The sequence below is a fragment of the Leopardus geoffroyi genome, chromosome B2, assembly GCF_018350155.1.
Source record: "Leopardus geoffroyi isolate Oge1 chromosome B2, O.geoffroyi_Oge1_pat1.0, whole genome shotgun sequence".
In the NCBI taxonomy this organism is placed as follows: domain Eukaryota; kingdom Metazoa; phylum Chordata; class Mammalia; order Carnivora; family Felidae; genus Leopardus; species Leopardus geoffroyi.
In genome coordinates, this window is record NC_059332.1 from 139,506,255 (window position 1) to 139,530,549 (window position 24,295).

The 24,295-nt window shown below is 36.0% G+C and overlaps 1 protein-coding gene across 13 annotated transcripts in view; it reads left to right on the forward strand.

Moving 5' to 3' along the window:
• The window catches only part of SCAF8 (SR-related CTD associated factor 8), a 219,156-nt gene that overhangs the window by 49,268 nt on the left and 145,593 nt on the right, over nucleotides 1-24,295 (forward strand). For 10 of the 13 annotated variants that reach the window (XR_006717667.1, XR_006717669.1, XR_006717668.1 and 7 more), the window contains 9 exons: nucleotides 4,021-4,182; nucleotides 5,213-5,366; nucleotides 6,439-6,569; nucleotides 9,405-9,581; nucleotides 10,661-10,740; nucleotides 12,495-12,612; nucleotides 19,807-19,938; nucleotides 20,207-20,319; nucleotides 21,759-21,952. Coding sequence is in view for 10 of the 13 variants with exons in the window: in XM_045500115.1 (XP_045356071.1) it covers nucleotides 4,021-4,182; nucleotides 5,213-5,366; nucleotides 6,439-6,569; nucleotides 9,405-9,581; nucleotides 10,661-10,740; nucleotides 12,495-12,612; nucleotides 19,807-19,938; nucleotides 20,207-20,319; nucleotides 21,759-21,952 (1,261 nt within the window). In the remaining 3 variants the exon portion in view is untranslated. The remainder of the gene's footprint in view (nucleotides 1-4,020; nucleotides 4,183-5,212; nucleotides 5,367-6,438; nucleotides 6,570-9,404; nucleotides 9,582-10,660; nucleotides 10,741-12,494; nucleotides 12,613-19,806; nucleotides 19,939-20,206; nucleotides 20,320-21,758; nucleotides 21,953-24,295) is intronic. The other 3 variants (XM_045500112.1, XM_045500111.1, XM_045500108.1) reach the window with 1 other exon arrangement.

Genomic DNA, 24,295 nt, shown 5'->3' on the forward strand with positions numbered 1-24,295 from the left:
ATTGAAAAGCATTGGTGAGAGGGGCATCCATACCTTGTTGTCATCCATACTTGGTCTTAGTGGGAAAACTTTTAGTTTATCACCAGTGAGTATGATGTTAGTTGTAGGTTTTTTATAGAGCCTGTATCTCTGGATCATGGACTTAACACATGCTTCTTAGTTTTTCTTAATCCTTCTTAGGCAGGACAGGATGGCTATAGTAGACTGGAGTTGGGTATTTTTCCTCCGGGTCATTGAGGCTCTGGTTAAATAGATTCTCCTGAGCGCATACCTTCTTAAGAACAGAATGCTGCTGGCTATCTCAAAATGGTTCCTTTTCTCCCCCTTCTGCCAGAAACAGGAGAGGATTTTTCTCTGGTATTCACTTTGAGAACTCATGTAGTGTCAGGTATGGCCGTGTTCTGGGAACAGCCCTTTACTACATGCTTTTGTCAGCATCCTTCAGCGCTTTGCAAGTACAGCCACGTGCTCCTGGTTTTACCATTTTAGCTTTGTTTCCTTTAATGTTAACTTTTTGATTTTTTTTTAATGTTTTATTTATTTTTGAGGTAGAGACAGAACATAAGCAGGGGAGGGGCAGAGAGAGAGGGAGACACAGAATCTGAAGCAGGCTCCAGGCTCTGAGCTGTCAGCACAGAGCCCAACATGGGGCTCGAACTCACAGACTGTGAGATCATGATCTGAGCTGAATTTGGACACTTAACTGACTGAGCCACATAAGCGCTCCTAATGTTGACTTTTTTTTTTTTAATTTTTTTTTCAACGTTTATTTATTTTTGGGACAGAGAGAGACAGAGCATGAACGGGGGAGGGGCAGAGAGAGAGGGAGACACAGAATCGGAAACAGGCTCCAGGCTCTGAGCCATCAGCCCAGAGCCCGATGCGGGGCTCGAACTCACAGACTGCGAGATCGTGACCTGGCGGAAGTCGGACGCTTAACTGACTGCGCCACCCAGGCGCCCCTAATGTTGACTTTTAATAGCTGAAAATGGCAGCACAAATTCTAATAATAGAATTGTTATATAAATGCTATGTGTTATATAGTACTGATCTAGCTGCGTTTCAGGGAGGAGACAAGCTGAGAGTCTCCATGCTGCTCTGCCATCTTGATTGCAGTCTCAGTCTAATGAATCATTAGATTATGTAATAGTTCATATATTGCAAAGTATGTGGTCCAAGTAACCTAGAGAGTATTTTTGTCAAAAAACCCTGACTTTGATGGTATTCACATAATAGCTTAGATAACATTAGAATGAAAATCACAAAATATGTTCAAAGATGCATTCTCCCTGTGTTACTGCCTTTCTCACCCTTTAAAAAGGGCTATTTATGAAGCACAAAAAATTAGAAATTACTAGAATGTAGTTTGAAGATGTTATAACTGAAAACTGAATATGACATAAGTTTATGCTTATTATTTATTTATTTATTTTTTCAACGTTTATTTATTTTTGGGACAGAGAGAGACAGAGCATGAACGGGGGAGGGGCAGAGAGAGAGGGAGACACAGAATCGGAAACAGGCTCCAGGCTCTGAGCCATCAGCCCAGAGCCTGACGCGGGGCTCGAACTCACGGACCGCGAGATCATGACCTGGCTGAAGTCGGACGCTTAACCGACTGTGCCACCCAGGCGCCCCTATGCTTATTATTTAAAGAGTAAAAATTTCTCATACCAGTGGAAAGCCTTAAGAATTACTGCATTTTTAGTACTGATAGAACTTGAAAATTGAAAAAACATTTCACATTTTTGTTTTTAATTTTTCCTTAGGTTTCTAGTTGTTGACTTAGCTCAGTTTACCAATTGTTAAGTTATTTTAAAGCATGAGGTCATACTTAAGAATTTTTTTTTTTTTTGTCATTTTATGTGACTAATGGTACCTAATCTATAAGTGAAGGAAAATTTGCCCCACAACATTTTAATGTATAGTATATCTAAAGATCCTGTGGATGAAGAAATGTTTTTTCCCTTAGGCCTTACAGCTTATTACTAAACTGCTAATATATTTTTGAAGCTTTGGAATCTTCACAGTAGGCCATAAAGGTCCATTTATTATCTTATGCACTCATGATTCTTCTGTGTTGTGAGTTTGTAATCTGAGTTTTTGTACAAATCAAAGAAAAAGATGCATTTCTTAAAAATTTAGTACATTCATTACTTAGCATTCAGTATTAATTTCTGAAGTTCTTATGAGCAACTTCTAAATTCTGTTCAGTCTTACTCTCAGGGTAGTTATTTATATGAAATATTTCAGATTATTTTGTCTTTAGGAAAATTAAAATGCCAATAAAATATTTAATAAATAATTATTAATCACTTATCTATATTTGTGGCATTAGGGAATAGATACATTTTAACAAAATGAATATCCTGCTTTTCATTAAATTTAAAATTTTTCTTCTCTTTACTAAGATACATTTTTTGCTTGGTTAGGTTTCTGTTTCTTTGAATGTATAGTAATCAGGAAAATAGCCTTGGCCAGATACATGAGCTGAAGGACAAATAATGCTCAATGTTTTCGGAACTTGAGGGAAAACTATTTCAGACTTTCAAAAACCTTAACTTTCAACCTTTAGGTAGGTTCAACTTAAAACTTCAGTATCCAAACACCAACATTATTGCCCTTCTGTGAAATATTTCAAGTTCTTAACAGTCAGAATGTTGGAATAGATACTGTGAATTGGTGCTAAAGGACTCCTCATTTTCTTGAGTAAATAAGACTTTAAGGATAATGTTCTTGAAGAGTATTTGAAAGGGGGTGCCTGGGTGGCTCAGGCGGTTAAGCGTCCAGCTCTTGGGCTGTGCACTGATGGTGTGGAGCCTGCTTGGGATATTCATTCATTCTCTCTCTCTCTCTCTGTCTCTCTCTCTCTCTGTCTCTTTCTCTCTCCCTCTCTCCCCCCTCACCCCCTCCCCCCCTTGCCCCTCCCCTACTCACACTGTCTCTCTCAAAATCAATAAACTTAAAAAAAAAAAGAGTATTTGAAGGAACAAATGAAGCATCATCTTGTCTTTTTGCAGAATGGAATCACTCATTGTCTCCATTGATAATGCCATTAGAAATGTGTGTGTGTGTGCGTGCATGTGTGTGTGTTGGGGGTGGATTGAGGTACTTGAGTTTCCAAGGATTTTTCAAGAATGTAATTGTACTTTAGTGCCATATATGATTGCCAGGAAGTTACTTTAGGTGAAATACTTACCTAATTACACCCGAAAGTTGAACCTTGCAGCCATGATTCCATGTTAAGTAACATATGCTTGAGAAGCAGGTTTTCTTATGCTTCTGGATATAGGGACAAACCAGGAGCAGTAAGCTTAATAGTAAAAGGATTCTTCATTGTGCTCACCTGACCAAATAGGCTAGAAAAGCTTCTGGCAAGAAAGTAGGAGGCTTATATTATATTCCTCAATTTGGGTGGTGGAGAAGAATGTTGAGAAACATTTATCAGTGGAGTAGCTAAAAAATATTTTTATAGGATAGGTTATTGTAATCACAATGGTAGTTTCTTATCTTTCTTACAGGTGTGGTAGTTGAGAAAACTTTTGAGACTTTAGGGTCGGTGTATATACAGTGTTATAGTTTGTCTTGTTATTTGTTCCTTCCTTAGTACAGAAACCCCTTTGTTACACATTTCAGATGAAGTTTAATACATGTTGGCCATGCTTTTTTCTAGAGCTCTTTCCTAAATTTGCTGCTTCCTTCCTTGTGGCTTTTCAAAATCATTAAAGAAAAAAAATTTTTTCTTATAACAGTGCCTTATTTATTCTTTTATTTGTCATCCAAGCTAGTTATGCAGTACTATTACAGAACTCAGGTGATTGGCAGTTGAACTGGGTGTCTGGAGTAGCCAAAGTAGATTGTTTAAGATGCTATTCTAGAGACAGATGGTGTGGAGTAGTCAGTGTCTGAATGTTCATTATGTCTACATAAGCATTGTTTCTGTACTTGTATAGGATTTATAATGAAGGTTACCTTCCTTCTCATTATTCCTTCCCTTCCTACTCTTCTTTTTTCTATCAGTGTAAACCAGAATACAAGGTACCTGGACTTTATGTTATTGACTCTATTGTACGACAATCTCGACATCAGTTTGGTCAAGAAAAGGATGTGTTTGCACCCAGATTTAGTAATAACATCATTAGTACTTTCCAGAATTTATATCGTTGCCCTGGGGATGATAAGGTATGCTTTTTTTTTTTTTTTTAAGTCATTACATTACCTTTTGGTCTTAATGAGACTCTGGATTATCTTAATTTATGATTTTGTTACCCTTTAAGTAATTTTGAATTTGAATATTTAGTTATTACACTATCCATGTTCTGAGATTCTTAGAATCTTCTGAAAGTGGAGAGATGTAGATGATTTTGCTAATTTTTAACTTATTGAAGCAGTTGGTTGGTGTTAAACTGGCTATAATAAGCTTTTGGAAATACACTAAAAGCTTGTTTATTTGTACACAAAACTAATTCAGTGTTTTGATATTTGACCTGAGCTGATATGCACCTATTAAGTGTCTATGAAACATGGGTCTGCCAAGCAGTTGATAGAAAATAACTGCATTTATTTTCTTATCGTGGAGTTTCACTAGTGCCAGAAACCACACTGCTACCTGCCAGTCTGAGTGAATAAATATTCCATACCACATAAAAAGAAGGCTTTGGAACCTGACAGAGAATAAAAAAGTTTATGTGTGTCCAAAGATGTTAGAATTTTACTTATTTTGGATGCTAATTTGGAAATTTAGTACTCTCTTCTGATAGGTTGATTGCACTATTAAATTTTTAAAAAGTCATGTAAGATAAGGACTTTGTCCTGAAGTTTGTTATTTGTTTAAAAAATAAAGTTAAAATGACCTGTAAATACAGCTTTGGTGCTGAGATGAATCCTGATCACCTCAGCAGCCTGAACGCAGTCTCCAGCCAGCGCTAACCAGCGATCTCCTCAGACCTCACATAGAAGCTGGAACCTAGTTGCCCTTGCCTTTTGCTAAATGTGGCTTTCATTTTGCCTTGTATATCTATCCAGATGAACCTTTTTTTTCCAAGTGTGTTAAGCAAATGCAAAATTACAGAAACATGATTTCAGAGGTGGAAAGGACTATAGAAGTATTTTAATCCGTCCTTCCAATTCGCTGCTCAAATAGTCTCTGAAATGACTGTGCTAAGGCTCTGAAAGCAAAAAATTAAAATGTCATTTTTCTTTTTACCTCTAGAGTAAAATAGTGAGAGTATTAAACTTATGGCAGAAAAATAATGTGTTTAAGAGTGAGATTATTCAGCCTCTTCTGGATATGGCAGCAGGCATTCCTCCCCCGGTTGTCACACCTGTTTTGGCCAGTACTACTGCTGCTATGAGCAACACCCCAGGTATGTTCCTTCCTTAGAGATTTGTTCTTCGAATATTCTACTCCTGTTTTTCAGGTGATTATTCATACATAAAATAACTGTTTGACAGTGCAGGAGAATTTATCTAGCATTAGATAACTGAAAGGAAATGTAATTTGAAGGAAAAATAAACTCAGATTTTATATTTGTGTGTAATTCTTTTCTAAAAATGTTTTAAATCCCTAGTAACAAATATAATGAATGTTGGGAAATTGGTTTGTCACTTGGGTTTTTTTCCTGGTTTAGGCTGCCTGTAGTCTTTTAAACTTGCATGTAAATCACCTCAATATTCACAGTTTAGTAGGGGAACTTAATATTTATAAGGAACCCTGAAAAAATTATTTAATGGAGCCAAGAATACTTTCATAATAATCTGAAAATCCTGTTTTTTGAAGTATATTTAAATGACATTTAAAATTTATAATAATTTAAGTGTTAACATTTGATTTATATTTAGTTTTTGTTGTGTGTGTCTGTGTCTATACACCTATACATCCTTTTTTGCTTTTTGTTTTTTGTTTTTTAAGTTTATTTACTTAGAGAGAGCAACCAGGGGAGGAGCAAAGAGAGAGGGAGAGAGAGAATCTCAAGCAGGCTCTGTGCTGTCAGCACAGAGCCCAATATGGTCTATGAGATCGTGACCTGAGCCGAAACCAAGAGTTGGACATTTTAACTGAGCCACCAAGGTGTCCTCATATACATCCATCTTAAACAAAAATAGCTTTATATTATACATACTGTTTTATATTTTTTAAAATTATATTTTGAATATTTCCTCCTGTCATTGAATCTTCTTCTGTAGTAAGATTTTTGATGACTTCTAAGCATTGTAGGCTCCTTTAAAGTAGTAGCTTAGTTAATGAGGACAAGTATGGACAGATCCTTTTGGTATTTTTTTTCAACCTACCTAATTCTGTAATTATACAATAAAATAAAAACATTTATTTAAGTTTGTATATACTTTATAAAAGTGACAAAGCAAATCTCTCTACCTTTCCAAGTCTTATTTATTTACTTTACATATTTGTTTGGGTGGGTATGTCTTTTTTAAAAGGAACGCCTGTGACACCTGTTACTCCAGCCAATGTTGTCCAGGGTCTGCCCGATCCATGGGTATCTCAGATAACAAATACAGATACACTTGCCGCTGTAGCTCAGATCTTACAAAGTCCTCAAGGCCAACAGGTGAGCATTTTTTTTGTTACATGAATAGTGATTTAGAGCTCATTTTCATAATGTACCACCTAAATAATATGTGTTTTCTTATTTTGTAAAAATGAGATCACACTAGTACTCGGTAGCTTGCCTTTGTTTTAAATTTAGTAAAACATCGTTATATGTGCTGTTCTGTAAAAAATGCATTTTACGCTAAAATATTGATTTAGCACCTAGTTTTTGCCAAACATTATTAGGTGCTATTGTTACTCCGCTGACAAGACAGGGAGGTCTTCTGTCTTGGGAAAGATGTCTTTCTTAAGCATAAAACTTTATTTAGATAGTGACACATAAGTTAAAACAGAGTGAATTTTTAGAGGGACTAGGTTTCGGAGAAGGGGTCAGAACTAGGGAGGGTAGCCAAGAGAAGGTGTTTTTGAGGAGTGGCATTTGAAATGAGACTTTGAAATGGAACTAGTCATGGTAGGATTTGAAGATAGCTCATTCTTACCATCTCCTTTTTTTTTTTTTAACCTGTCCTTTAAAAACCAAATTTATTATGATCTGTGCAATAAAATCCCCCAAACTCTTTTTCCAGATATTCATAAGATTTCAGCCACCTGTAAGTTTTTGTTTAAATGTCACCTCACTAAGTCCTTTAAAAAGTGATTTAAAACTGCACATTCTTAACTGCACATTCTTGCACCCCCATACTTCTTTTTCCTATCAGCTGCCTGCCTTCTTTCTTTCTTTCTTTTTTTTTTAAAGTTTATTTTAACTTATTTTGAGAGAGAGCGTGTGTGCAAGCAGGGGGTGGGCATGGAAAGAAAGAATCCCAGGCAGGCTCCACACTGTCAGTGCAGAGAGCAGTACAAGACTCGATCCCACAAACCATGAGATCATGACCTGAACTGAAATCAAGAGCCGGATGCCTAACTGACTGAGCCACCCAGGCGCCCCTTTTCTATTACATTATATAATCTATCTTGTATTACATTATATAATTTACTTATTTTGTTCATTCTCTGTCTCTTCCCACTGGAATGTATGAAGGACATACATACAGAAGGACGAGGAGCTTTTTGTTGTTTTGTTCACTCATGTATCTCCAGTATTTAGGTAGCAGATGGTCAGTACATTTTTGTCGAATGAGTGAATAGTGAGTGTATAGAGCATAACAATGCTGGGTACACAAAAGATCTTTTAGAGTTGAGATGTCTGGAGGATAAGATGGCCTGTGTATATAAGTTAACGATGACAAATCTGAAATGGTAGACCTAAATGTGGGACATGGGTTTCAAAAGACAGAAATGGTGGGCTGAAAAAGAAAGGGCTTAGCAGTGTGGAATTGCCACAGGTTTTTATGTTGAAGTCACATGATCTGAATGGTACTTTAATGGATGAGGGGGGAAAGAAGCCTAGAGATAGCAAGTATTGGTAACAGTGATAAAGGAAAGGAAGTAATGAATATGTGAAAATAGAGTAGTAGACTCTAAAAGGACAGTCTCAGAAAAAAGGGACTATTCTAGAGTTTTAAACATGTAAAAACGAATTGGGAAACTGAATTGGGTATTAGATAAAATTATCAAATTATTAATTTTATTTTGTGATAATGATGTTTTGAAAATAATTCATAAAGAAAATGTTCGCATTTAAAAGACACCTATTAAAATAAATAATTTTGGCAGGAGAAGTGATTTTTCCAGAAGAAATAGCACAAAGAATTTCCAGATGAAATAGTACAAAGAAAGTTAAGAAGACACAGTAATCGGTAGAATATGAAGTCTGAGTAGAGGGAAAAGTAGGATGCTGTGGTGCTTTGAACCTGACTGAAACAGTAACAGTGCTGTGTGGAAAAATGGGATGTCAAAAGAGATGTGTAAACCAGAAAATATGATATTAACCCCCTTCACTCCCCCCCCCCTGCCGCCGCCCCACCCTTCCTCCTCTCCCTACCTTTCATCCTCCTTCCCCCTCCCTCTCTTCGTCCTGTGTGTTCTAGAGCAGTAACTCAGCTGTCATATATTTTTATATTACTTTCTTTGCTCTCCCATTACTAGCTTGTAGTAGTTGTTTATTTGATAGCCAGATGACTCTAGATTGTTTCTTATGTTGCTGTTTTTAGATAGGCCTGAAATTACTTACTTTCATCTTGGAAGGCTTTTGTACCTTCTCCCACTGTAAATTGATCTTCACTTAAACAGTACACATTCATTGTTTCTATTCCGAAGTGATAATTTTCAGATTTAACCCAGGTTTAGTTCTTGATTAGGAAAGTATTAATTACTTGTAAGATGTACGTAGGGTTTATCTAACTATGAAATATCTTCAGGATCTTAACTGTTGTTTCTGCTTTTTCAAAGGATGAGTGAATAGGGGGAACAGGGATTTGCTTTCAATAGTTGTTGGCACTATTCACCTTTAATTTCCTTACTTTGAGACTACCCCAGGGGACAGATTTCTTACTTTTTCTGCTTTCAGGAGATGTGTTATCTGATGAGAAATCTGCAAGATAGCAGAAGCAATTGTCACTTGTTCTTTTACAGAGATGAAGGAGTTTATTGAAGAAGGAATGAAAAGCTTAATGAAAAAAAAATCAGTCTGTGTATGACGAGTTCTTTACCTGTTATGATATGACCACTTTATTAGGCTTAAAGTTCAAGACTTCCCAGAAGCACAGAAGACCTATTAAGGATTTTTTTTAAATCTTTTTTTTTTTTAATTGTTGTTTTGAGTTCATATAAATTTTTATTTTTCCAAAGACTGTAGGGTGTAGAATTTTATTGACTGAAAGTTTTAGGTGGGTATTCTTACAAATAAAACTCAGCATGTGTTTGTAATGACTTTTCCTTTTTTCCCTTCCAGCTCCAGCAGTTGATACAAACTTTACAACTCCAGCAGCAGAAGCCTCAGCCTTCTATCCTGCAGGCCCTGGATGCTGGGCTGGTTGTGCAGTTGCAAGCTCTCACGGCCCAGCTGACGGCGGCAGCTGCAGCGGCCAACACCCTGAACCCCTTAGAACAGGGGGTGTCTTTCAACAAGGTAGAGATTACGTTATCGGATCTGTTCTGTATGAAGTGTTCAGTTGTATATGCTATCGTGTGGATTCTAAGTCTGTAGACTACGTTTTATTATAGAACTATTATAATATGCACTGGACTGTATAAGACATTATGAATTTTACAAAAAGTTTAGGCTTCCGAAAGAACTCCACTTAAAACATTTAGAGTATACTCTTTTAACTGAAGTTAACTAGTTGGTAAAATTGTTTTTTCACCGCTGAGGCAAATTATAATTTTCTGAATTTTTGAATTTTTTTTATGGATGTTACAAATTTTCATGTTCTATGTTGTAAAATTTTAACTTGCTAAAATTATAATTGTTCAAAATGTGGAAATTCAAAGGAGCACTTCTCTACAAGTTGTCAATATGCTGTAATATTATGATAAATTGAGGCCTGCCTATAAAGAATAGTGGTTTTAAAGTTGAAAATCATTCATGTGTAATTTATTGTGTGTTAGCCTCAATAGTCTTGTTAATTATGGGACTATTAAGATATCTTGGAAGTATTACCCATATTATTTGTGCTTCTGCTGCTGTATTTTTTAAAGAAAACAAATGTTGATTTGTTTTGTTATTAGACTTTTTTAGCTAGCACCTTAGTCTGAAAATAAATAGCTAAACCACATAAAAAAACCTTTAAATCAATCGCTCATGTAAAAGATAGTAGAGCATCCTAAGAAGAGAAATGTACTAGGAATAGATCCATTGATTATAGTTGCAGATGTTTTTCAATCAAGCTTTATTCTCATTGGGAAGCCACTTAAATATTTTAATCCCAGTCTTTTATAAAGCATCAGTATTTATTCCGTGTGTTGTGATTTGTTTTGTTACGTAAGGCAGTGTATGTCAGAGTACTTTAAAATAAAGATCCACTCAGTTAAATGCTTTGTTATAGCATAACATAAGATTATATAAAACATTTTTGTATTAAATGGTACAGGTAAATTAATGGGATGTTATTGACATTCAGAATAGCATTAGTAACATATTTTCACGTGAAGCACTTTTTAATTTGTCTTTCTCTTTTTTTTTCCTCCCCCCGCCTCCCCACCACTTAGAAGTTGATGGATAGGTTTGATTTTGGGGAAGATTCTGAGCATAGTGAAGAACCCAAAAAGGATATTTCAGCTTCTCAACTGTAAGAATTCTTTCTTTATAACTATAAACTTTTCCCATTACTGCGATAAACATTGGATGGGACATTGCCTCCTGAACCACCAAGTGTACTGTGAATAAGTTGGGATATAATTTCAGGTTGTTGAGCACTCACACTACAGAAAGATGGTGGGGTTGTTGTCTTGTTGCCTCCCTCTATTATTTGGACTCTCAGATCTTTGCAAATATTTGGGATATATCAAAATTCTTTACAGGGAAATTGATAGATGTTGATAAGTCTAGTTGTGATATTTTCTGTTTGTATTAGGCTTTATGTTAATTTAATTCAGTTGTAAGAATATTTTAAATAATAGGAAAGAAGTTTGCTTCTAATGTCAATGACTACTTCTAGGAAGTCTGCCAGATTCTGGGAGTGTTTCTGACTAAGCAGGAGTAAGGATTAGGACGTAGGGACTTCAGTTTTTTTTAAAGATATGGATTGTATATTTTTATTTAGATTAGTGTTTTTTATTTTTCTCAAACAGTTCTGTGCAGCCCTAGGTTTTTGTGGGTTTGAGAAAAGACCAGTGGGGAAGAGGATGTTGGAGAGTAGGGGTGTAGAAGTTGGGGGTTTGGAGGGGGGGTGATGAATGGGGAGAACACCTCTGGGAATCTTGTTTTAAGCAGAGGTTATTAATTTTATATATTGGGATAACATTTTTAAAAAACATTTATATACATAAAAATACAAATATATCCTTTTGGTAAAGATATTCTACTTGAAAAATTAAAAACTAATGTTTTAGATTGTGAATTATAAAATTAGAGGAGAAATATTTAAGATCATGTTAGATCAGTGTCCTGAACAATGTAAGAATCTCCTTTAATGGTTCTGATAAGGTGTTTTGTAATGTTTTATTTTTATGCCTTATATGATGAGAAGTTAAATAATTTCTTGTTACTGAGTCTTGTATGATTTACTTAACACACACTGATCCGTTTGGCATTCTGAAGCAAGGAAACAAATTTGCTCCATTATCTTTTGAGACAAAGCCTTTCAATATTTGAAGTTAGGTATCATTCTTCCCCTTAGGTTTATTTGCTCCAGATGAAGTACACTTTTTTTCAACTGTTTCAAGACTTCTCACCATCCTGATTGCCCCTTTTGGGATGCCCTCTTTTTTGTTCATGTCTTACCTTGTGGCACCCAGAATTCCAGGTGTATTCCAGGTGTGAATTTCCCAGAGTATAGTTAAATTATTATTTCCTCTTACCTAAATACTGTTTCTGTTAACATACCTAATAATTTGAATGCTTTTCTAAAGAAAGCAGATTAGTTTTATAAAGTTTATGGTCAATTACAATTGTAGATTTCACATGTACTGATTGATAGACCATTTCTCCCGCTATCTTATAGTTAGAGAAGGAGTTAAAGTGACAATGTTTAAATACATTTAACTGTTTTTATGTGTTTTCATTGAGATTTTCTTAAAATGCTCTAATGTAAAAAATACTAATTTATATGCATTTAATAGCTTGAGACTATAATAACAGATCTTCCATCAGAGTATCTTTAACATGTTATCCATCTATTGAAAGACTATTGGAGAGGATCTTTCTATTTTAACATATTAATGTTCTGAGGTATTCCATTTTCTCTTAATATTTCAAAAGTAAACATTGTAGTAGATAGAGTGTGTTTCATTTAATTGGCATTGGGAGAGTTGAATATTCACTTATTTTCATATTATCTTTACTGGGTTTTAAAATGTATTTCCATTTATTTTTTTCTTCTAGTTCTCATGTTTCAGAATCTGTGAACAATTCAATTTTTCATCAGATAGCAGAACAACTACAGCAGCAAAACCTTGAACATCTCAGACAGCAGCTCCTGGAACAGCAACAGCCTCAAAAGGTTTATAACTCCATCTTGTGGTCTTTAGAGTTATTGCTGCCTGTATTCTGTAAAATGTTGTTTCTCAAGGATGGTGGTTTTTCTTCAACTTTATTACAAGATCAGCCTTTTCAGAACCTTTATATTTTTTGTTACCAGAATGTGTTCTGGATATATGCATGTGCTCGGTACACTCGAGGTGGTGTTCTCGTATTACAACTTGAAACTTCACGTGCTTTCCTCTCCGCTCAATTCCCAATCAAACAAGGTCATGATGATTTTGCTTCTGTTGATTGTGGTGATGGCAAAATAGATTGCTATTTTTAATTAGGCTATTATCGTGTGGCAGGAGGTTTGTGAGGCATGATAACATTTAATGCTGTGAGATAGATTTTTGATGCCCATTGTACATTACAGAAAGTTGTATCTTAGTGAAATGAAACATCCATTGCAAAAATATACAGCTGATATCATATATCATTAGTCCTAAGATGCATCATTATTTTATGTATGGCTAAGAATTTTTAATCACTTCAAAAGTACAACATCCCATGGAGTTACAAGAATCCTATAAATTACAGGGATAATATATGAAGAAGAATCATATCTTAGAATTGATAAAGTGGCAAAGGCAGGGTTAATCCATTACAAAGCCTATTTTTGCTCTATATGAGAAATACAGATATAAACTGTTTAAATAAGACTGTTTTCAAATCCCCCCCCCCCCCCCCGGCCACCCAATCACACTTTTTCCTAGTATCTAAAACGTTTTGGGGGCGCCTGGGTAGCTCAGTCGGTTGAATGACCAACTTCGGCTCAGGTCATGATCTCACAGTTTGTGAGTTCGAGCCCAGCGTCGGGCTCTGTGCTGACAGCTTGGAGCCTGGAGCCTGCTTCAGATTCTGTGCCTCCCTCTCTCTCTGCCCCTCCCCCACTCATGCTCTGTCTCTGTCTCAGAAATAAACAAACATTAAAAAAACATTAAAACTTTTTGGCACTAAAATAATAGTATGAACATTTTTAAAATACGAGTGATACATTGTTAGACAAATGATATATACGAGATGAACAAAAAAGCATCTGGCCTCAAGTAGTCTCCGAGCACATACATCTGTATGAACACAGGGAAGAATTCTAGTTCCTGTGATGGTAGAGGTGCAAGTGAAGGACAGTAGAAATAAAGAAGACAGAAGAGTTACTTAAAAAAAAATTTTTTTTTAATGTTTATATATTTTTGAGAGGGAGACTAAGCACGAGCAGGGGAGGGGCAGAGAGAGGAAGACACAGAATCTGAAGCAGGCTCCAGGCTCTGAGGTGTCAGCACAGTGCTCAACGCAGGGCTCGAACCCGTGAACTGTGAGATCATGACCTGAGCCGAAGTTGGATGCTTAACTGACTAAACCACCAGGTGCCCCAAAGGGAAGAGTTATTTTAAATGCTTTTTTTTTTTTTTTAATTTTTTTTTTCAACGTTTATTTATTTTTGGGACAGAGAGAGACAGAGCATGAACGGGGGAGGGGCAGAGAGAGAGGGAGACACAGAATCGGAAACAGGCTCCAGGCTCTGAGCCATCAGCCCAGAGCCTGACGCGGGGCTCGAACTCACGGACCGCAAGATCGGACCGCGAGATTGTGACCTGGCTGAAGTCGGACGCTTAACCGACTGCGCCACCCAGGCGCCCCGGGAAGAGTTATTTTAGATTAAAGGTATGGCAAACATTTGAGACATTGCTGGGATCTGAACTTGTCTTTTTCATGCAAACAGTAAACATAAAATGGACATTAATGGTATTTGCTAGGTTGGAACTTACACCTGGAGTTATGAGAATGGAATTCTGCAGTATTTTATGTCAGGCGGATAGGTCTGCCTGAGCATTCAGAGACTTAAAGGTAGAGTACAATGCAGAACATTTGGATGTTGTTTAAAGAAAAGCACAAGTTGTAAATCAATGGAAAAAAACAGGTTGTCAGTGATATAATAAAAAATCACAGAGCTGTCAAAGAGACGGGATAATAGTGAAGGAAAAGTTTATCCAAACAACAGATTTGTCCAGCTATAAATGTGACAGTTTTGATTGTCTTAGATCTAGTTTCATTTTAGAAGGTTTAACAGGAGCAGTAAAACGAAGGTAGTACTTTTAAAATTAGCACCCAAATTATTGAAGTGAAAATTACTAGAAACTTGAGAGAGGGCTATTCTGTCTGAAGAATCTCACCAACTAAAGAAAAACAGAACTCTGGTCTCTTAGTTAATTATCCTATACATTATCTCCACAATTTTATTTATTTGTTTTCCTCCACAGTTTTAAAGGATACAGTAATATCCTTTTTTAAATTTTTTTTTAAATGTTTGTTTATTTTGGGGGGAGAGAGCGCGAGCAGAGGAGGGGCAGAGAGAGGGAGACACAGAATCCAAAGCAGGCTCCAGGCTCTGAGCTGTCAGTACAGAGCCTGATGCAGGGCTCGAACTCAAAAACCACAAGAACATGACCTGAGCCCGAAGTCCAACACTCAACCAACTGAGCCACCCAGGCATCCCAGTAATAAGATCCTTTTGAAAGAAGTAGGTGTTCTTAAAAGCTTCTGTTGTTCAAAAATGAGTGTTAAAGAAAGGGAGTAGTGGAATAAAAGCAACTTTTCTAATACATCAGGTGGATAATGTTCAAAACCTATGGCAAATTTAGAATCAGAAAGTGTATCAACAGACTAACCATTCAATTTAATAAAGTGTGTAATTGGCAAACCAGTTGCCTTAGTGTGTTTAAGATAGGGTGACATGTGCAGAAAAAGGAAGCATTTTGTTCACCAGTGAGCTCATTATGGCGGCCTAAACGTTTTTATGTCTCAGAGAAAAGAATAGGATTGCTGGTGCCACCCCATTCACTGCAGCCCTGACCACACCTGCATGCAGGTTGAGATCTCATGTCCCTAACAAGAGAAAACCACTGAAAACAGAGCCCTTCCAGGGAGGGACCGAATTGTGAAGGGAGTGATAGTCATGTCAGAAAGGGAATGATTGCTGTTGTCTTGAGTAAGTGGTAGATCATGATATTGGTAATTGTTTTATCAGGATATTCAAAAGATGTCAGGACAGCTATAGCTCAAAATGAAATGCTGACAATGAAAATAGTATGACTAACAAAAAGGGCTTTTAGAAGAATGTTAGGAATAAAACAATTATGGAAGATTCAACAACTTAATGAAGAGCTGTCAGTATGTAACTTACTTTGATTCAGTAATTTTTTATATAGGAGAATATATGGACAGAGTAAATTGAACTTTGATGAAACCTAAGATGGGTGATAGTATTAAGAGCCTTGAGTTGATGTCTTGGCTCACATAAATTGCATTTCATGGTCCTGAGGTTGTAGGATTATAGCATAGCATATGGGGATTTCAGTAAAGCCTTTGATGAAGTCTTTCCTGTCACTGATACAGAAAAAAGTGGAGGAATGGGGATATATAACTGATTAAAATGTGACACTTAAGTTTTTATTTTTATTTATTTTTAATGTTTATCTAGAGAGAGAGTGTCTGCAAAAGTGAGGGGAGGGACAGACAGAAAGGAGAGAATCCCAAACACGTTCCACACTGACAGCTGATCAACACAGGGCTCGATTCCACAAACCATGAGATCATAACTTGAGTCGAAATCAGCAGTTGGACACTTAACCCATGGAGCCATCCAGGCATCCCTCAAAATGTGACATTTAATGAGTGTTAATCCAACCTCGAAAAAAGTCTCTACTAGCTGCCATTAATCCTCTTCTATTTTTTTAGTATTGATGCTTTACATGAGGACATCATTGAAGAAAGTAGAGATGTATACCAGGACGTATACTAAAGATGTATACCAGTATATCAGAAAAACAGTCATTTGCCACCTGGGTTCAATGGATCCTTTTTAAATATACTTGGCATCATCTTACAGATAATTTACAGAAGTGAGGCTAAAAGAGATAGGGAAGAAACTTCATGAGCAATTTTAATATATGTAATTGAAATGCTACCAATTAAATTCAAATGTCCCATGTTCTTGGGGCACCTGGGTGACGAGGTTAAGCATCCTACTCTTGATTTCTGCTGAGGTCATGATCTCAGGTTTGTGGGATTGAGCCCCACTGCAGGTTCTGCACTGACATCAAGGAGCCTGCTTGGAATTCTTTCTCTCCCTCCCTCTCTCTCTCTTCACCCCTCCCCTGCTCTGTCTCTCTCAAGATAAATACACCTAAAAAAATGTCACACGTTCTTTTAGCAAAATAGAACAGTCCAGGTGCTTGTTGCACAATGGTGCAAGATAAAGTTCTTCTAGTTATGTGACTTAAGTAGATGAAAAGACCCTAGTTTTGTTCTTAGAGACAATTTTTCTGTCAGTAGTTTTGGAGTGTGAGAAGTACATTTAGGATGTGGTCGTCTGAAAACTCATAGTCTCCTATTTCACTTAGATACTAAATTTCACCATCATCATTGGAGTCTAGAATGCTGCTCTTTCTTTGTATTCATCTTTATTTTGTGTAATAATTATGAACTATGTTCCTCTATCACTTTTCTTCTCTTTGCCATTATGTACAGAAATGGAAAAATCTAAATATTCAGCCGTGTTCCAAGGAGAGCTTAAAAGCAGACTACAGAGATAGTGTCTCCATTTTTATTTATACCTTGAAATACACAGTATTTTTAGTAACGCAGTAAAACTGGATGATGATGATTTTATTGCACTGTTGAATTACCCTTCTTGACAGTTAATTTCCTTTTGCTTTTGTGTATTATTTTAGTCTTTTTTTTTTTTTTTTTTTGAGAGAGAGAGAGTGAGAGAGAGCACGAGTGGACGAAGGGCAGAGAGAATCTTCAGCAGGATCCATGCCCTGCATGGTTGATCTCATGACCGTGAGATCATGAGTTGAGCCGAAATCAAGAGTCAGATACTTAACTGACTGAGCCACCTAGGTGCCCCTATTTTAGTCTTTCTTGAAATAATTGGGAACAATTGATGAATTAGAATAATTCTTAGGATGATGAAATAGCAAAATGTTTCAATATATATAGGAGTATAAGACCTCTAAGATCCCAAAATATATCTTAGATATAAAAAAGGATCTAGTGGACTTAATGCTGCTAATTGCAAGATAATAGGATGAATTTTAGTTGAATTTTTAATGTAAATTTTCTCTTCATTCTTCACAAGACCTTTAAGAAAGAATAAAGGTCATGAAATCACAGTCTTTCCAAATGGGTAAAACTCAAAAAAGCAACTCAGAAACTAAAATTAGTTGTGGTCGATCTTGGTGGTTATACCAAGAATTAAGCATTAAATAGAAAAATAGGGTGAAAAACAAGGGTGGGTGGATACAAAGCTTAAGATAAATGGAGAAGTAAGAAAAATCTGATGTGAAGAAAATATGCGTACTGAATCAGGACCAAATATAAGACTCAGGATGGAATTGATTATTCCTTGCTGTGTTAAAAATTCTATTGTTAGTATACTGTTGTAAAGACCTAAGCCAGGACTGTGCTTAAAAGGTTTTTGTTTGATTTGTTCTGGAAGAATATGCTTGCTTACTGACATTTTGGCCAGTACTGTGGTATGTGGTAGGTGTTTCACAGAAGTCTTCTAATTCCAACTTCAGCTTTATTTCTCAATCTTGAAAATGTTAGTTATTCTTATAGAACCTGTTCCTTCGTAAAATAAGAGACTTGGAACGGTTCTTTAAATGCTCTTTTTGGCTCTTAATTTTTATGTTTTTTTTTTCTTTCAGATTAAATGTCATTAGAGTAAGATTTTTTTTTTTTTTTTTCCCTTAAACGTTACTCAGGGTGTGCCTGGTTGGCTCACTCAGTTAAGCATCTGACTTCAGCTCAGGTCAAGATCTCGCGTTTCGTGGGTTTAAGCCCTGCATCAGGCTCTGTGCGCACAGCTCAGCCTGGAGCCTGCTTTGGATTCTGTGTCTCCCTCTCTCTCTGCTCCTCCCCTGCTCATGCTCTGTCTCTCTTTCTCTCAAAAATAAATAAACATAAAAAATATTATTAAGATATAATTGACATATAACTATGTAAGTTTAAGGTCTACAACATCATGATTTGATAGATTTATGTATCCCAATTAGCTGACACCTCTATCATGTCATAAAACTGTCATTTCTTTTTGTGGTAGGAATGGTTAAGATGTAGTCTGTGAGCAACTTTGAAATTTATAACGTAGTCACTATGCTGGTATTCCTCTTATAGATGGGACTGAAGTTCACAATTCAAGTAACTTGTTCACAATCACAGAGTCTGTAGCAAGGGAACAGACTTTTTGAATTGCTCTTCTCTGTTAATTATTACAGTAACTCCCAGCTTGTGTACTGCCAGGAACTGTTTTTACTGATCTTCAACACCTGTGAAGATGTTTTAGGAAAGTTTATGTAGGGAGACGTTTTCATAATTAGTTTCCTCATATTTGGTTAACACCATAGTATATGTAATTGCTGAATCAGGTTCATACTAATAAATATCACATAAGCAGTGTCGCTATGTCATGTTGCTGTAAATTTAGTCCCAGCAAAAAAAAAGGGGGGTAAGGAGTGTTCAAATTAAAGTGTTCCTTTAATTAGTCTTCATTGCCTAACTTTTATTAGTTTCAGAAATGTTTTGTATGTCAGAGTAATTCTTAATATTATTTTGCAAATTTCTAGAGATGGAGGTTGAGGAAGGCCCAAGTTAGGAACTGTTTTACAAGATCAGTTAATTTGATAATGGTATTTGAGCTTTGCTTTTCCTTTATACATGTAATATATGACTTTGTTCCTTAATATACAATATTTTAATATTAAAAGTATTACAGCATTTTAATTTATAGCATTTTATAAAAAATGCTAATTGCCATTGAAATTCTGGATTCATTTAACTTAGTGGCATTATATATCATTCATGATATAATCCCTTTATTTTTGAAAGTATAATGTTTATATTTTTCCACAGTTTAAAAATTTGAAGACCTACTTGCTCTTACCATTCCATTCTAATATATTCTTTTCACTCATTTATGGAGATGTCCCATGCTCTTACGTAAACTTGGATTTCTACAAAACTGTAATTTTAGGTTGATTAACATGGGATTTCTATATGTGTTGGGCTCCTTTTTAAAACTTTAATTGTGATATTTGCATGTCTAAATTCGTTTGTAATAATATGCATACTTTCCTAATGTTTGTGTGTTTGTATCCATTCTCAATAGGCAACCCCTCAGGATAGTCAGGAAGGAACATTTGGATCAGAACATTCAGCATCACCATCACAAGGGAGCAGTCAACAGCATTTCCTCGAACCTGAAGCAAATTTGGATGATTCTATAGATATTCAGCAACAGGTAAAAAGTAAACATTTCTCTGGGTCAAAAATTTTTTTAACTAATTAGAGAAAAATATAAAATGTAATAATTTTTATTGTATGTAAAATATTTTTATGTAAAATAATGGTACTATCCTAAGTATTTTTTCCTCACACTTAAGCTCCACACTAACCATTTCACTATTAGGCATTGATGCTACTATGGTGAATATTTTGTAAGGCAGAATTGTCAATATATACTGAAATTTCAATCAGGCATTTTGTTTGCCCTTCTTTTGACTTTCAAGGACATGGATATAGATGAAGGGCAAGATGGAGTGGAAGAGGAGATCTTCGAACAAGAAGCAAAAAAAGTGGCTGTCCGCTCAAGATCAAGAACACATTCACGATCTCGTTCAAGGTTCTACAATAATACTTAAGAATAGCTGTGTGTGAACTTTTAAAAGTTGGCTCTATTTCCTTGTATCAATATTAAAGGAAATGTATTTCTTAGAGTGACATCTTATATTCTCTCAGAAAGGAGTAATTAGAATATCAAAAACAGAAAAATACTTTTTTCTCTTTTTAATCAGATATATCTGTTGCCATTTATTTGAATAATATACATTAATTGCAGCCATATCATAAGAATGGGATTTTGGATTATACCTGATTTTAGTTAGTAATATTATGATGACACCCAGCTTAGGATATTATTGCCTCTGAAAACTGTTAAATCAAACTATAGAGGAACAGTATTAGAAATTCCATTATAATCCTTATATTTTGTTTCATCTTATAATAATACCAAAAATGATCATAAAAATAAAGCTATAAGAATTATCTTTGTAAACATTAAACATCGTATCAAATTGTAAAATATATAATTTTTCTTTGTGAGTTTCTTTTGTGGGCTTTTCAACATAGCTGAGACTCCATGTACATGCTTATTCAGATTTGAGTTGAAGATTCCTTAACCTGTTAATTCTCATGTACATATACATTGTTTTTACTACATATTGTCTTAAAACTTAAAGTCATTAGTTTCCAATATAATATACCCTATTTTTTGCACATTAATACCCCTGAGAATCTGAACAGTATATGCTGGAAGAGGGGCAGTATCTGGCAGTAACTTTTTCAGTCATTTCTTATATGTTTCAAGAAGTTATTTGTATTTACCTCTTATAAACGAGAACCTGTCAGTTTACCCTTCTCTAGACCCATCTCAGTCATTGAATAATCTTGCTAAAGCAATGACAGTGTTAGAGCTGAAATCTTAGCAGACACTTTGTCTTAATAATATCTCCTTATTAAGCATTTTGAAGCAGTGCAGTGGCTATGGTTGATAGGAAAAAAAGAAACAGTGTTTCAGTATCACCTTATATTCTAAAGTCAAGCACCTTGAAATTTGAGAAGTGAAAAACTTAAAAGCAGAATTCTTTAATAGCTAATGGTCTGTTGGAAACATTCTCTCTTCTCTCATTTTAAAAGTGTAACATCTTACTCACCTAAGGAATCTTTTTATTTCTTCAGACTTTTATCCCTATTCTTAACTTTTGTTTGAAAAATGAGTTGGAAGAGACTAAGGAAAGTAAGGCCCTTAGTGGAGTCTCATTCTCTTCTTCCCGGTCTCAGTAAGAATCATTGCAAACAAACATCTATTACTAGTGTGGGCCTGAGCAGTACATAGATTTGAGAAAATGCCTGTTTACTTCACTATACTTAAACATTTTTTAAGAGGTAGCTAAATATAAGACATCCTTGTGTGTGTGTGTATTTTGTTCTTACTTAGAAGTGAGAAATTTGATAGAAGAATAATACTGTCATTAGAAGTAAAATAAGATTTTTTTTTGGTAGATCGCCAAGGAAACGAAGGTCTCGGTCGCGATCTGGTTCTCGAAAGCGTAAACACAGAAAGCGATCACGCTCACGCTCAAGAGAAAGAAAGAGGAAATCATCACGTTCATACTCAAGTGAAAGGAGAGCAAGAGAAAGGGAGAAAGAACGACAGAAGAAGGGATTACCTCCAATTAGATCTAAAACATTAAGTGGTAAGTGACATGCTTTTACAAAGCTTTGGTTTCAACAAATATTAAGAAAATAATCAACTGCTAAAGTTAACTGTATTTTTAGACTAAGAAACCAGAAAGTCGTTTGGTAAATGAATAATTTTATCCTTGGTTTTTGTAACATGAGAGAGTAGGAAAGAAAAGGAAGAGCAGGTTCTACTGAAACATATCACTAAGAATTCATTTTTTTTTTAACGCAAGTTAGAAAATTTAGAACTTTAATGGTATATAAAGTGGATTCGGCCTACTGTCTATTACTTGGACACTGTGATTTCTATTCATAGTGTTGTAACCAAGTATGACCACCAGGTCTGGGGAGTAATTATTGAAAGAATCATGTAAATTTTAATGCTAATTATAAACTTACTGGATCAGCTCTGAGGGAGAGATTCCCATTGTACAAACTTTCCCTCCTTTATGTATTAATCTGTAATGTATAATTATAACAAATTTGGTGATTGTGAGAGTTTGCGGGAGAGTTCACTTGGTGGGCATGTGAGTAGTAATTAGTGCCGGATTCTTCCTGAAGATTCCTAGTGAGTTATGATTTCTAAGGTGAACAAACAGACTGCAGAGGGGCAAAGTACATCAAGTGGAATAAATTATCATTCTCTTAACATCAGAGAATCAGCTGAACACTGATCTGGTTGTCTGATTTCTCGAGGTTTCCAAATAAATTCTTTGCCATGAGGTAAATAATTGGTATAACTTATCCCGGAGCATCCTGGAAATCTAGGCTTATAATTAAAGGCAGCATCCATCTTATTAAGTTCTGGCAGTTTGAGCAAGCTGATCTTGCCAGAATCTTACGTGATTACAAAAGTAGGTATTAATTTAATCATGTTGATATTCCTAACTCTAAAAGTTTCTGTTTGTCACTTCAGGGTGAGAAACCAAATTCAAACATTTTAGTGCTGTCTGATAAAGAAATACCATCAAAGGTGGGACCATAAAATCTCTGTTGTGCCTCCTCCTGTGATTACTGTTAGGACATTCAGAATCACCAGTTTTAGGATAGGGCTTTTACATTCAGTCTCTTTCATTTAGTTCCTCACTTTACCTGTCATATTACAGCTGCTACCATTTACATAGTTAGTGACCATGGAGTTTATTTTCTGTTATGGTGGGGGTTTGTTTGTTTGTTTGTTTGTTTTTATGGGTAAAACACAGTAAGAAGATTCAGAAAGTACGTAAGAAAATACAGTGAAAAGTAGGGGCACCTGGGTGGCTCAGTCGGTTAAGGGTCCGACTCCAGCTCTGGTCATGATCTCACAGTTTGACAGTTCGAGCCCCGCATCGGGTTCTGTGTTGACAGCTCAGAGCCTAGAGCCTGCTTCGGATTCTGTGTCTCCCTCTCTCTGCCCCTCCCCTGCTCTCTCTCTTTCTCTGTCTCTCAAAAGTAAACATTAAAAAAAAAAAGGAAAGAAAATACAGTGAAAAATATGTCCCTCATTTTTTTTTACCTGAAAACTCTCCTTACCCTGAAGCAATCTCAATTTCATGTGGCTCAGCACATTTTAAACACTTAAGATAGTATTTCCCTACCATTGATTCTTAGAACACAAGCGTATTTGTTACTAGTTAAGTGGATATGAAACATCAACAAGCAGTAATGTTCTAGGAATCTATGTCCTCTCCTCCTGGGATGAGGGAGATTGATTATTGCTTTTTGGATTAAAAAAAAAAAAAGTGGGGGGCGCCTGGGTGGCGCAGTCGGTTAAGCGTCCGACTTCAGCCAGGTCACGATCTCGCGGTCCGTGAGTTCGAGCCCCGCGTCGGGCTCTGGGCTGATGGCCCAGAGCCTGGAGCCTGTTTCCGATTCTGTGTCTCCCTCTCTCTCTGCCCCTCCCCCGTTCATGCTCTGTCTCTCTCTGTCCCAAAAATAAATAAACGTTGAAAAAAAATTTAAAAAAAAAAAAAAAAAAAAAAGTGGGAAAAATTTGTAGAGAGACTACCTTGAAACAGAGGAAACATGGAAAATATGTCAGGGAGATTAAGTTAAAGCAGCTGTGATGTGGTAGAATAATGAAGAAGTGGGAACTCTTCAGTGAAAGAGGTCCAGAAATTTCCTGAGGGTTTGTGGTAGGTTGAAAAATGGTCCTCCAAAGATACTCACATCCAGATCCAGATCCACGTGGTAAAAGGGACTTTGCAGATCTGATTAATCAGGATCTTGGGGTAAGAAGATTAACTCGGGTTATCCAGAAGGACCCTTCTGTATAATCCAGGGGTCCTTTTAGGAAGGAAATAAGAGAGTCAGAAAAGGTGATGTGAAGAGGGAAGGAGAAAGATGAAGATAGGTAAATGCTCAACTGTTGGCTTTGA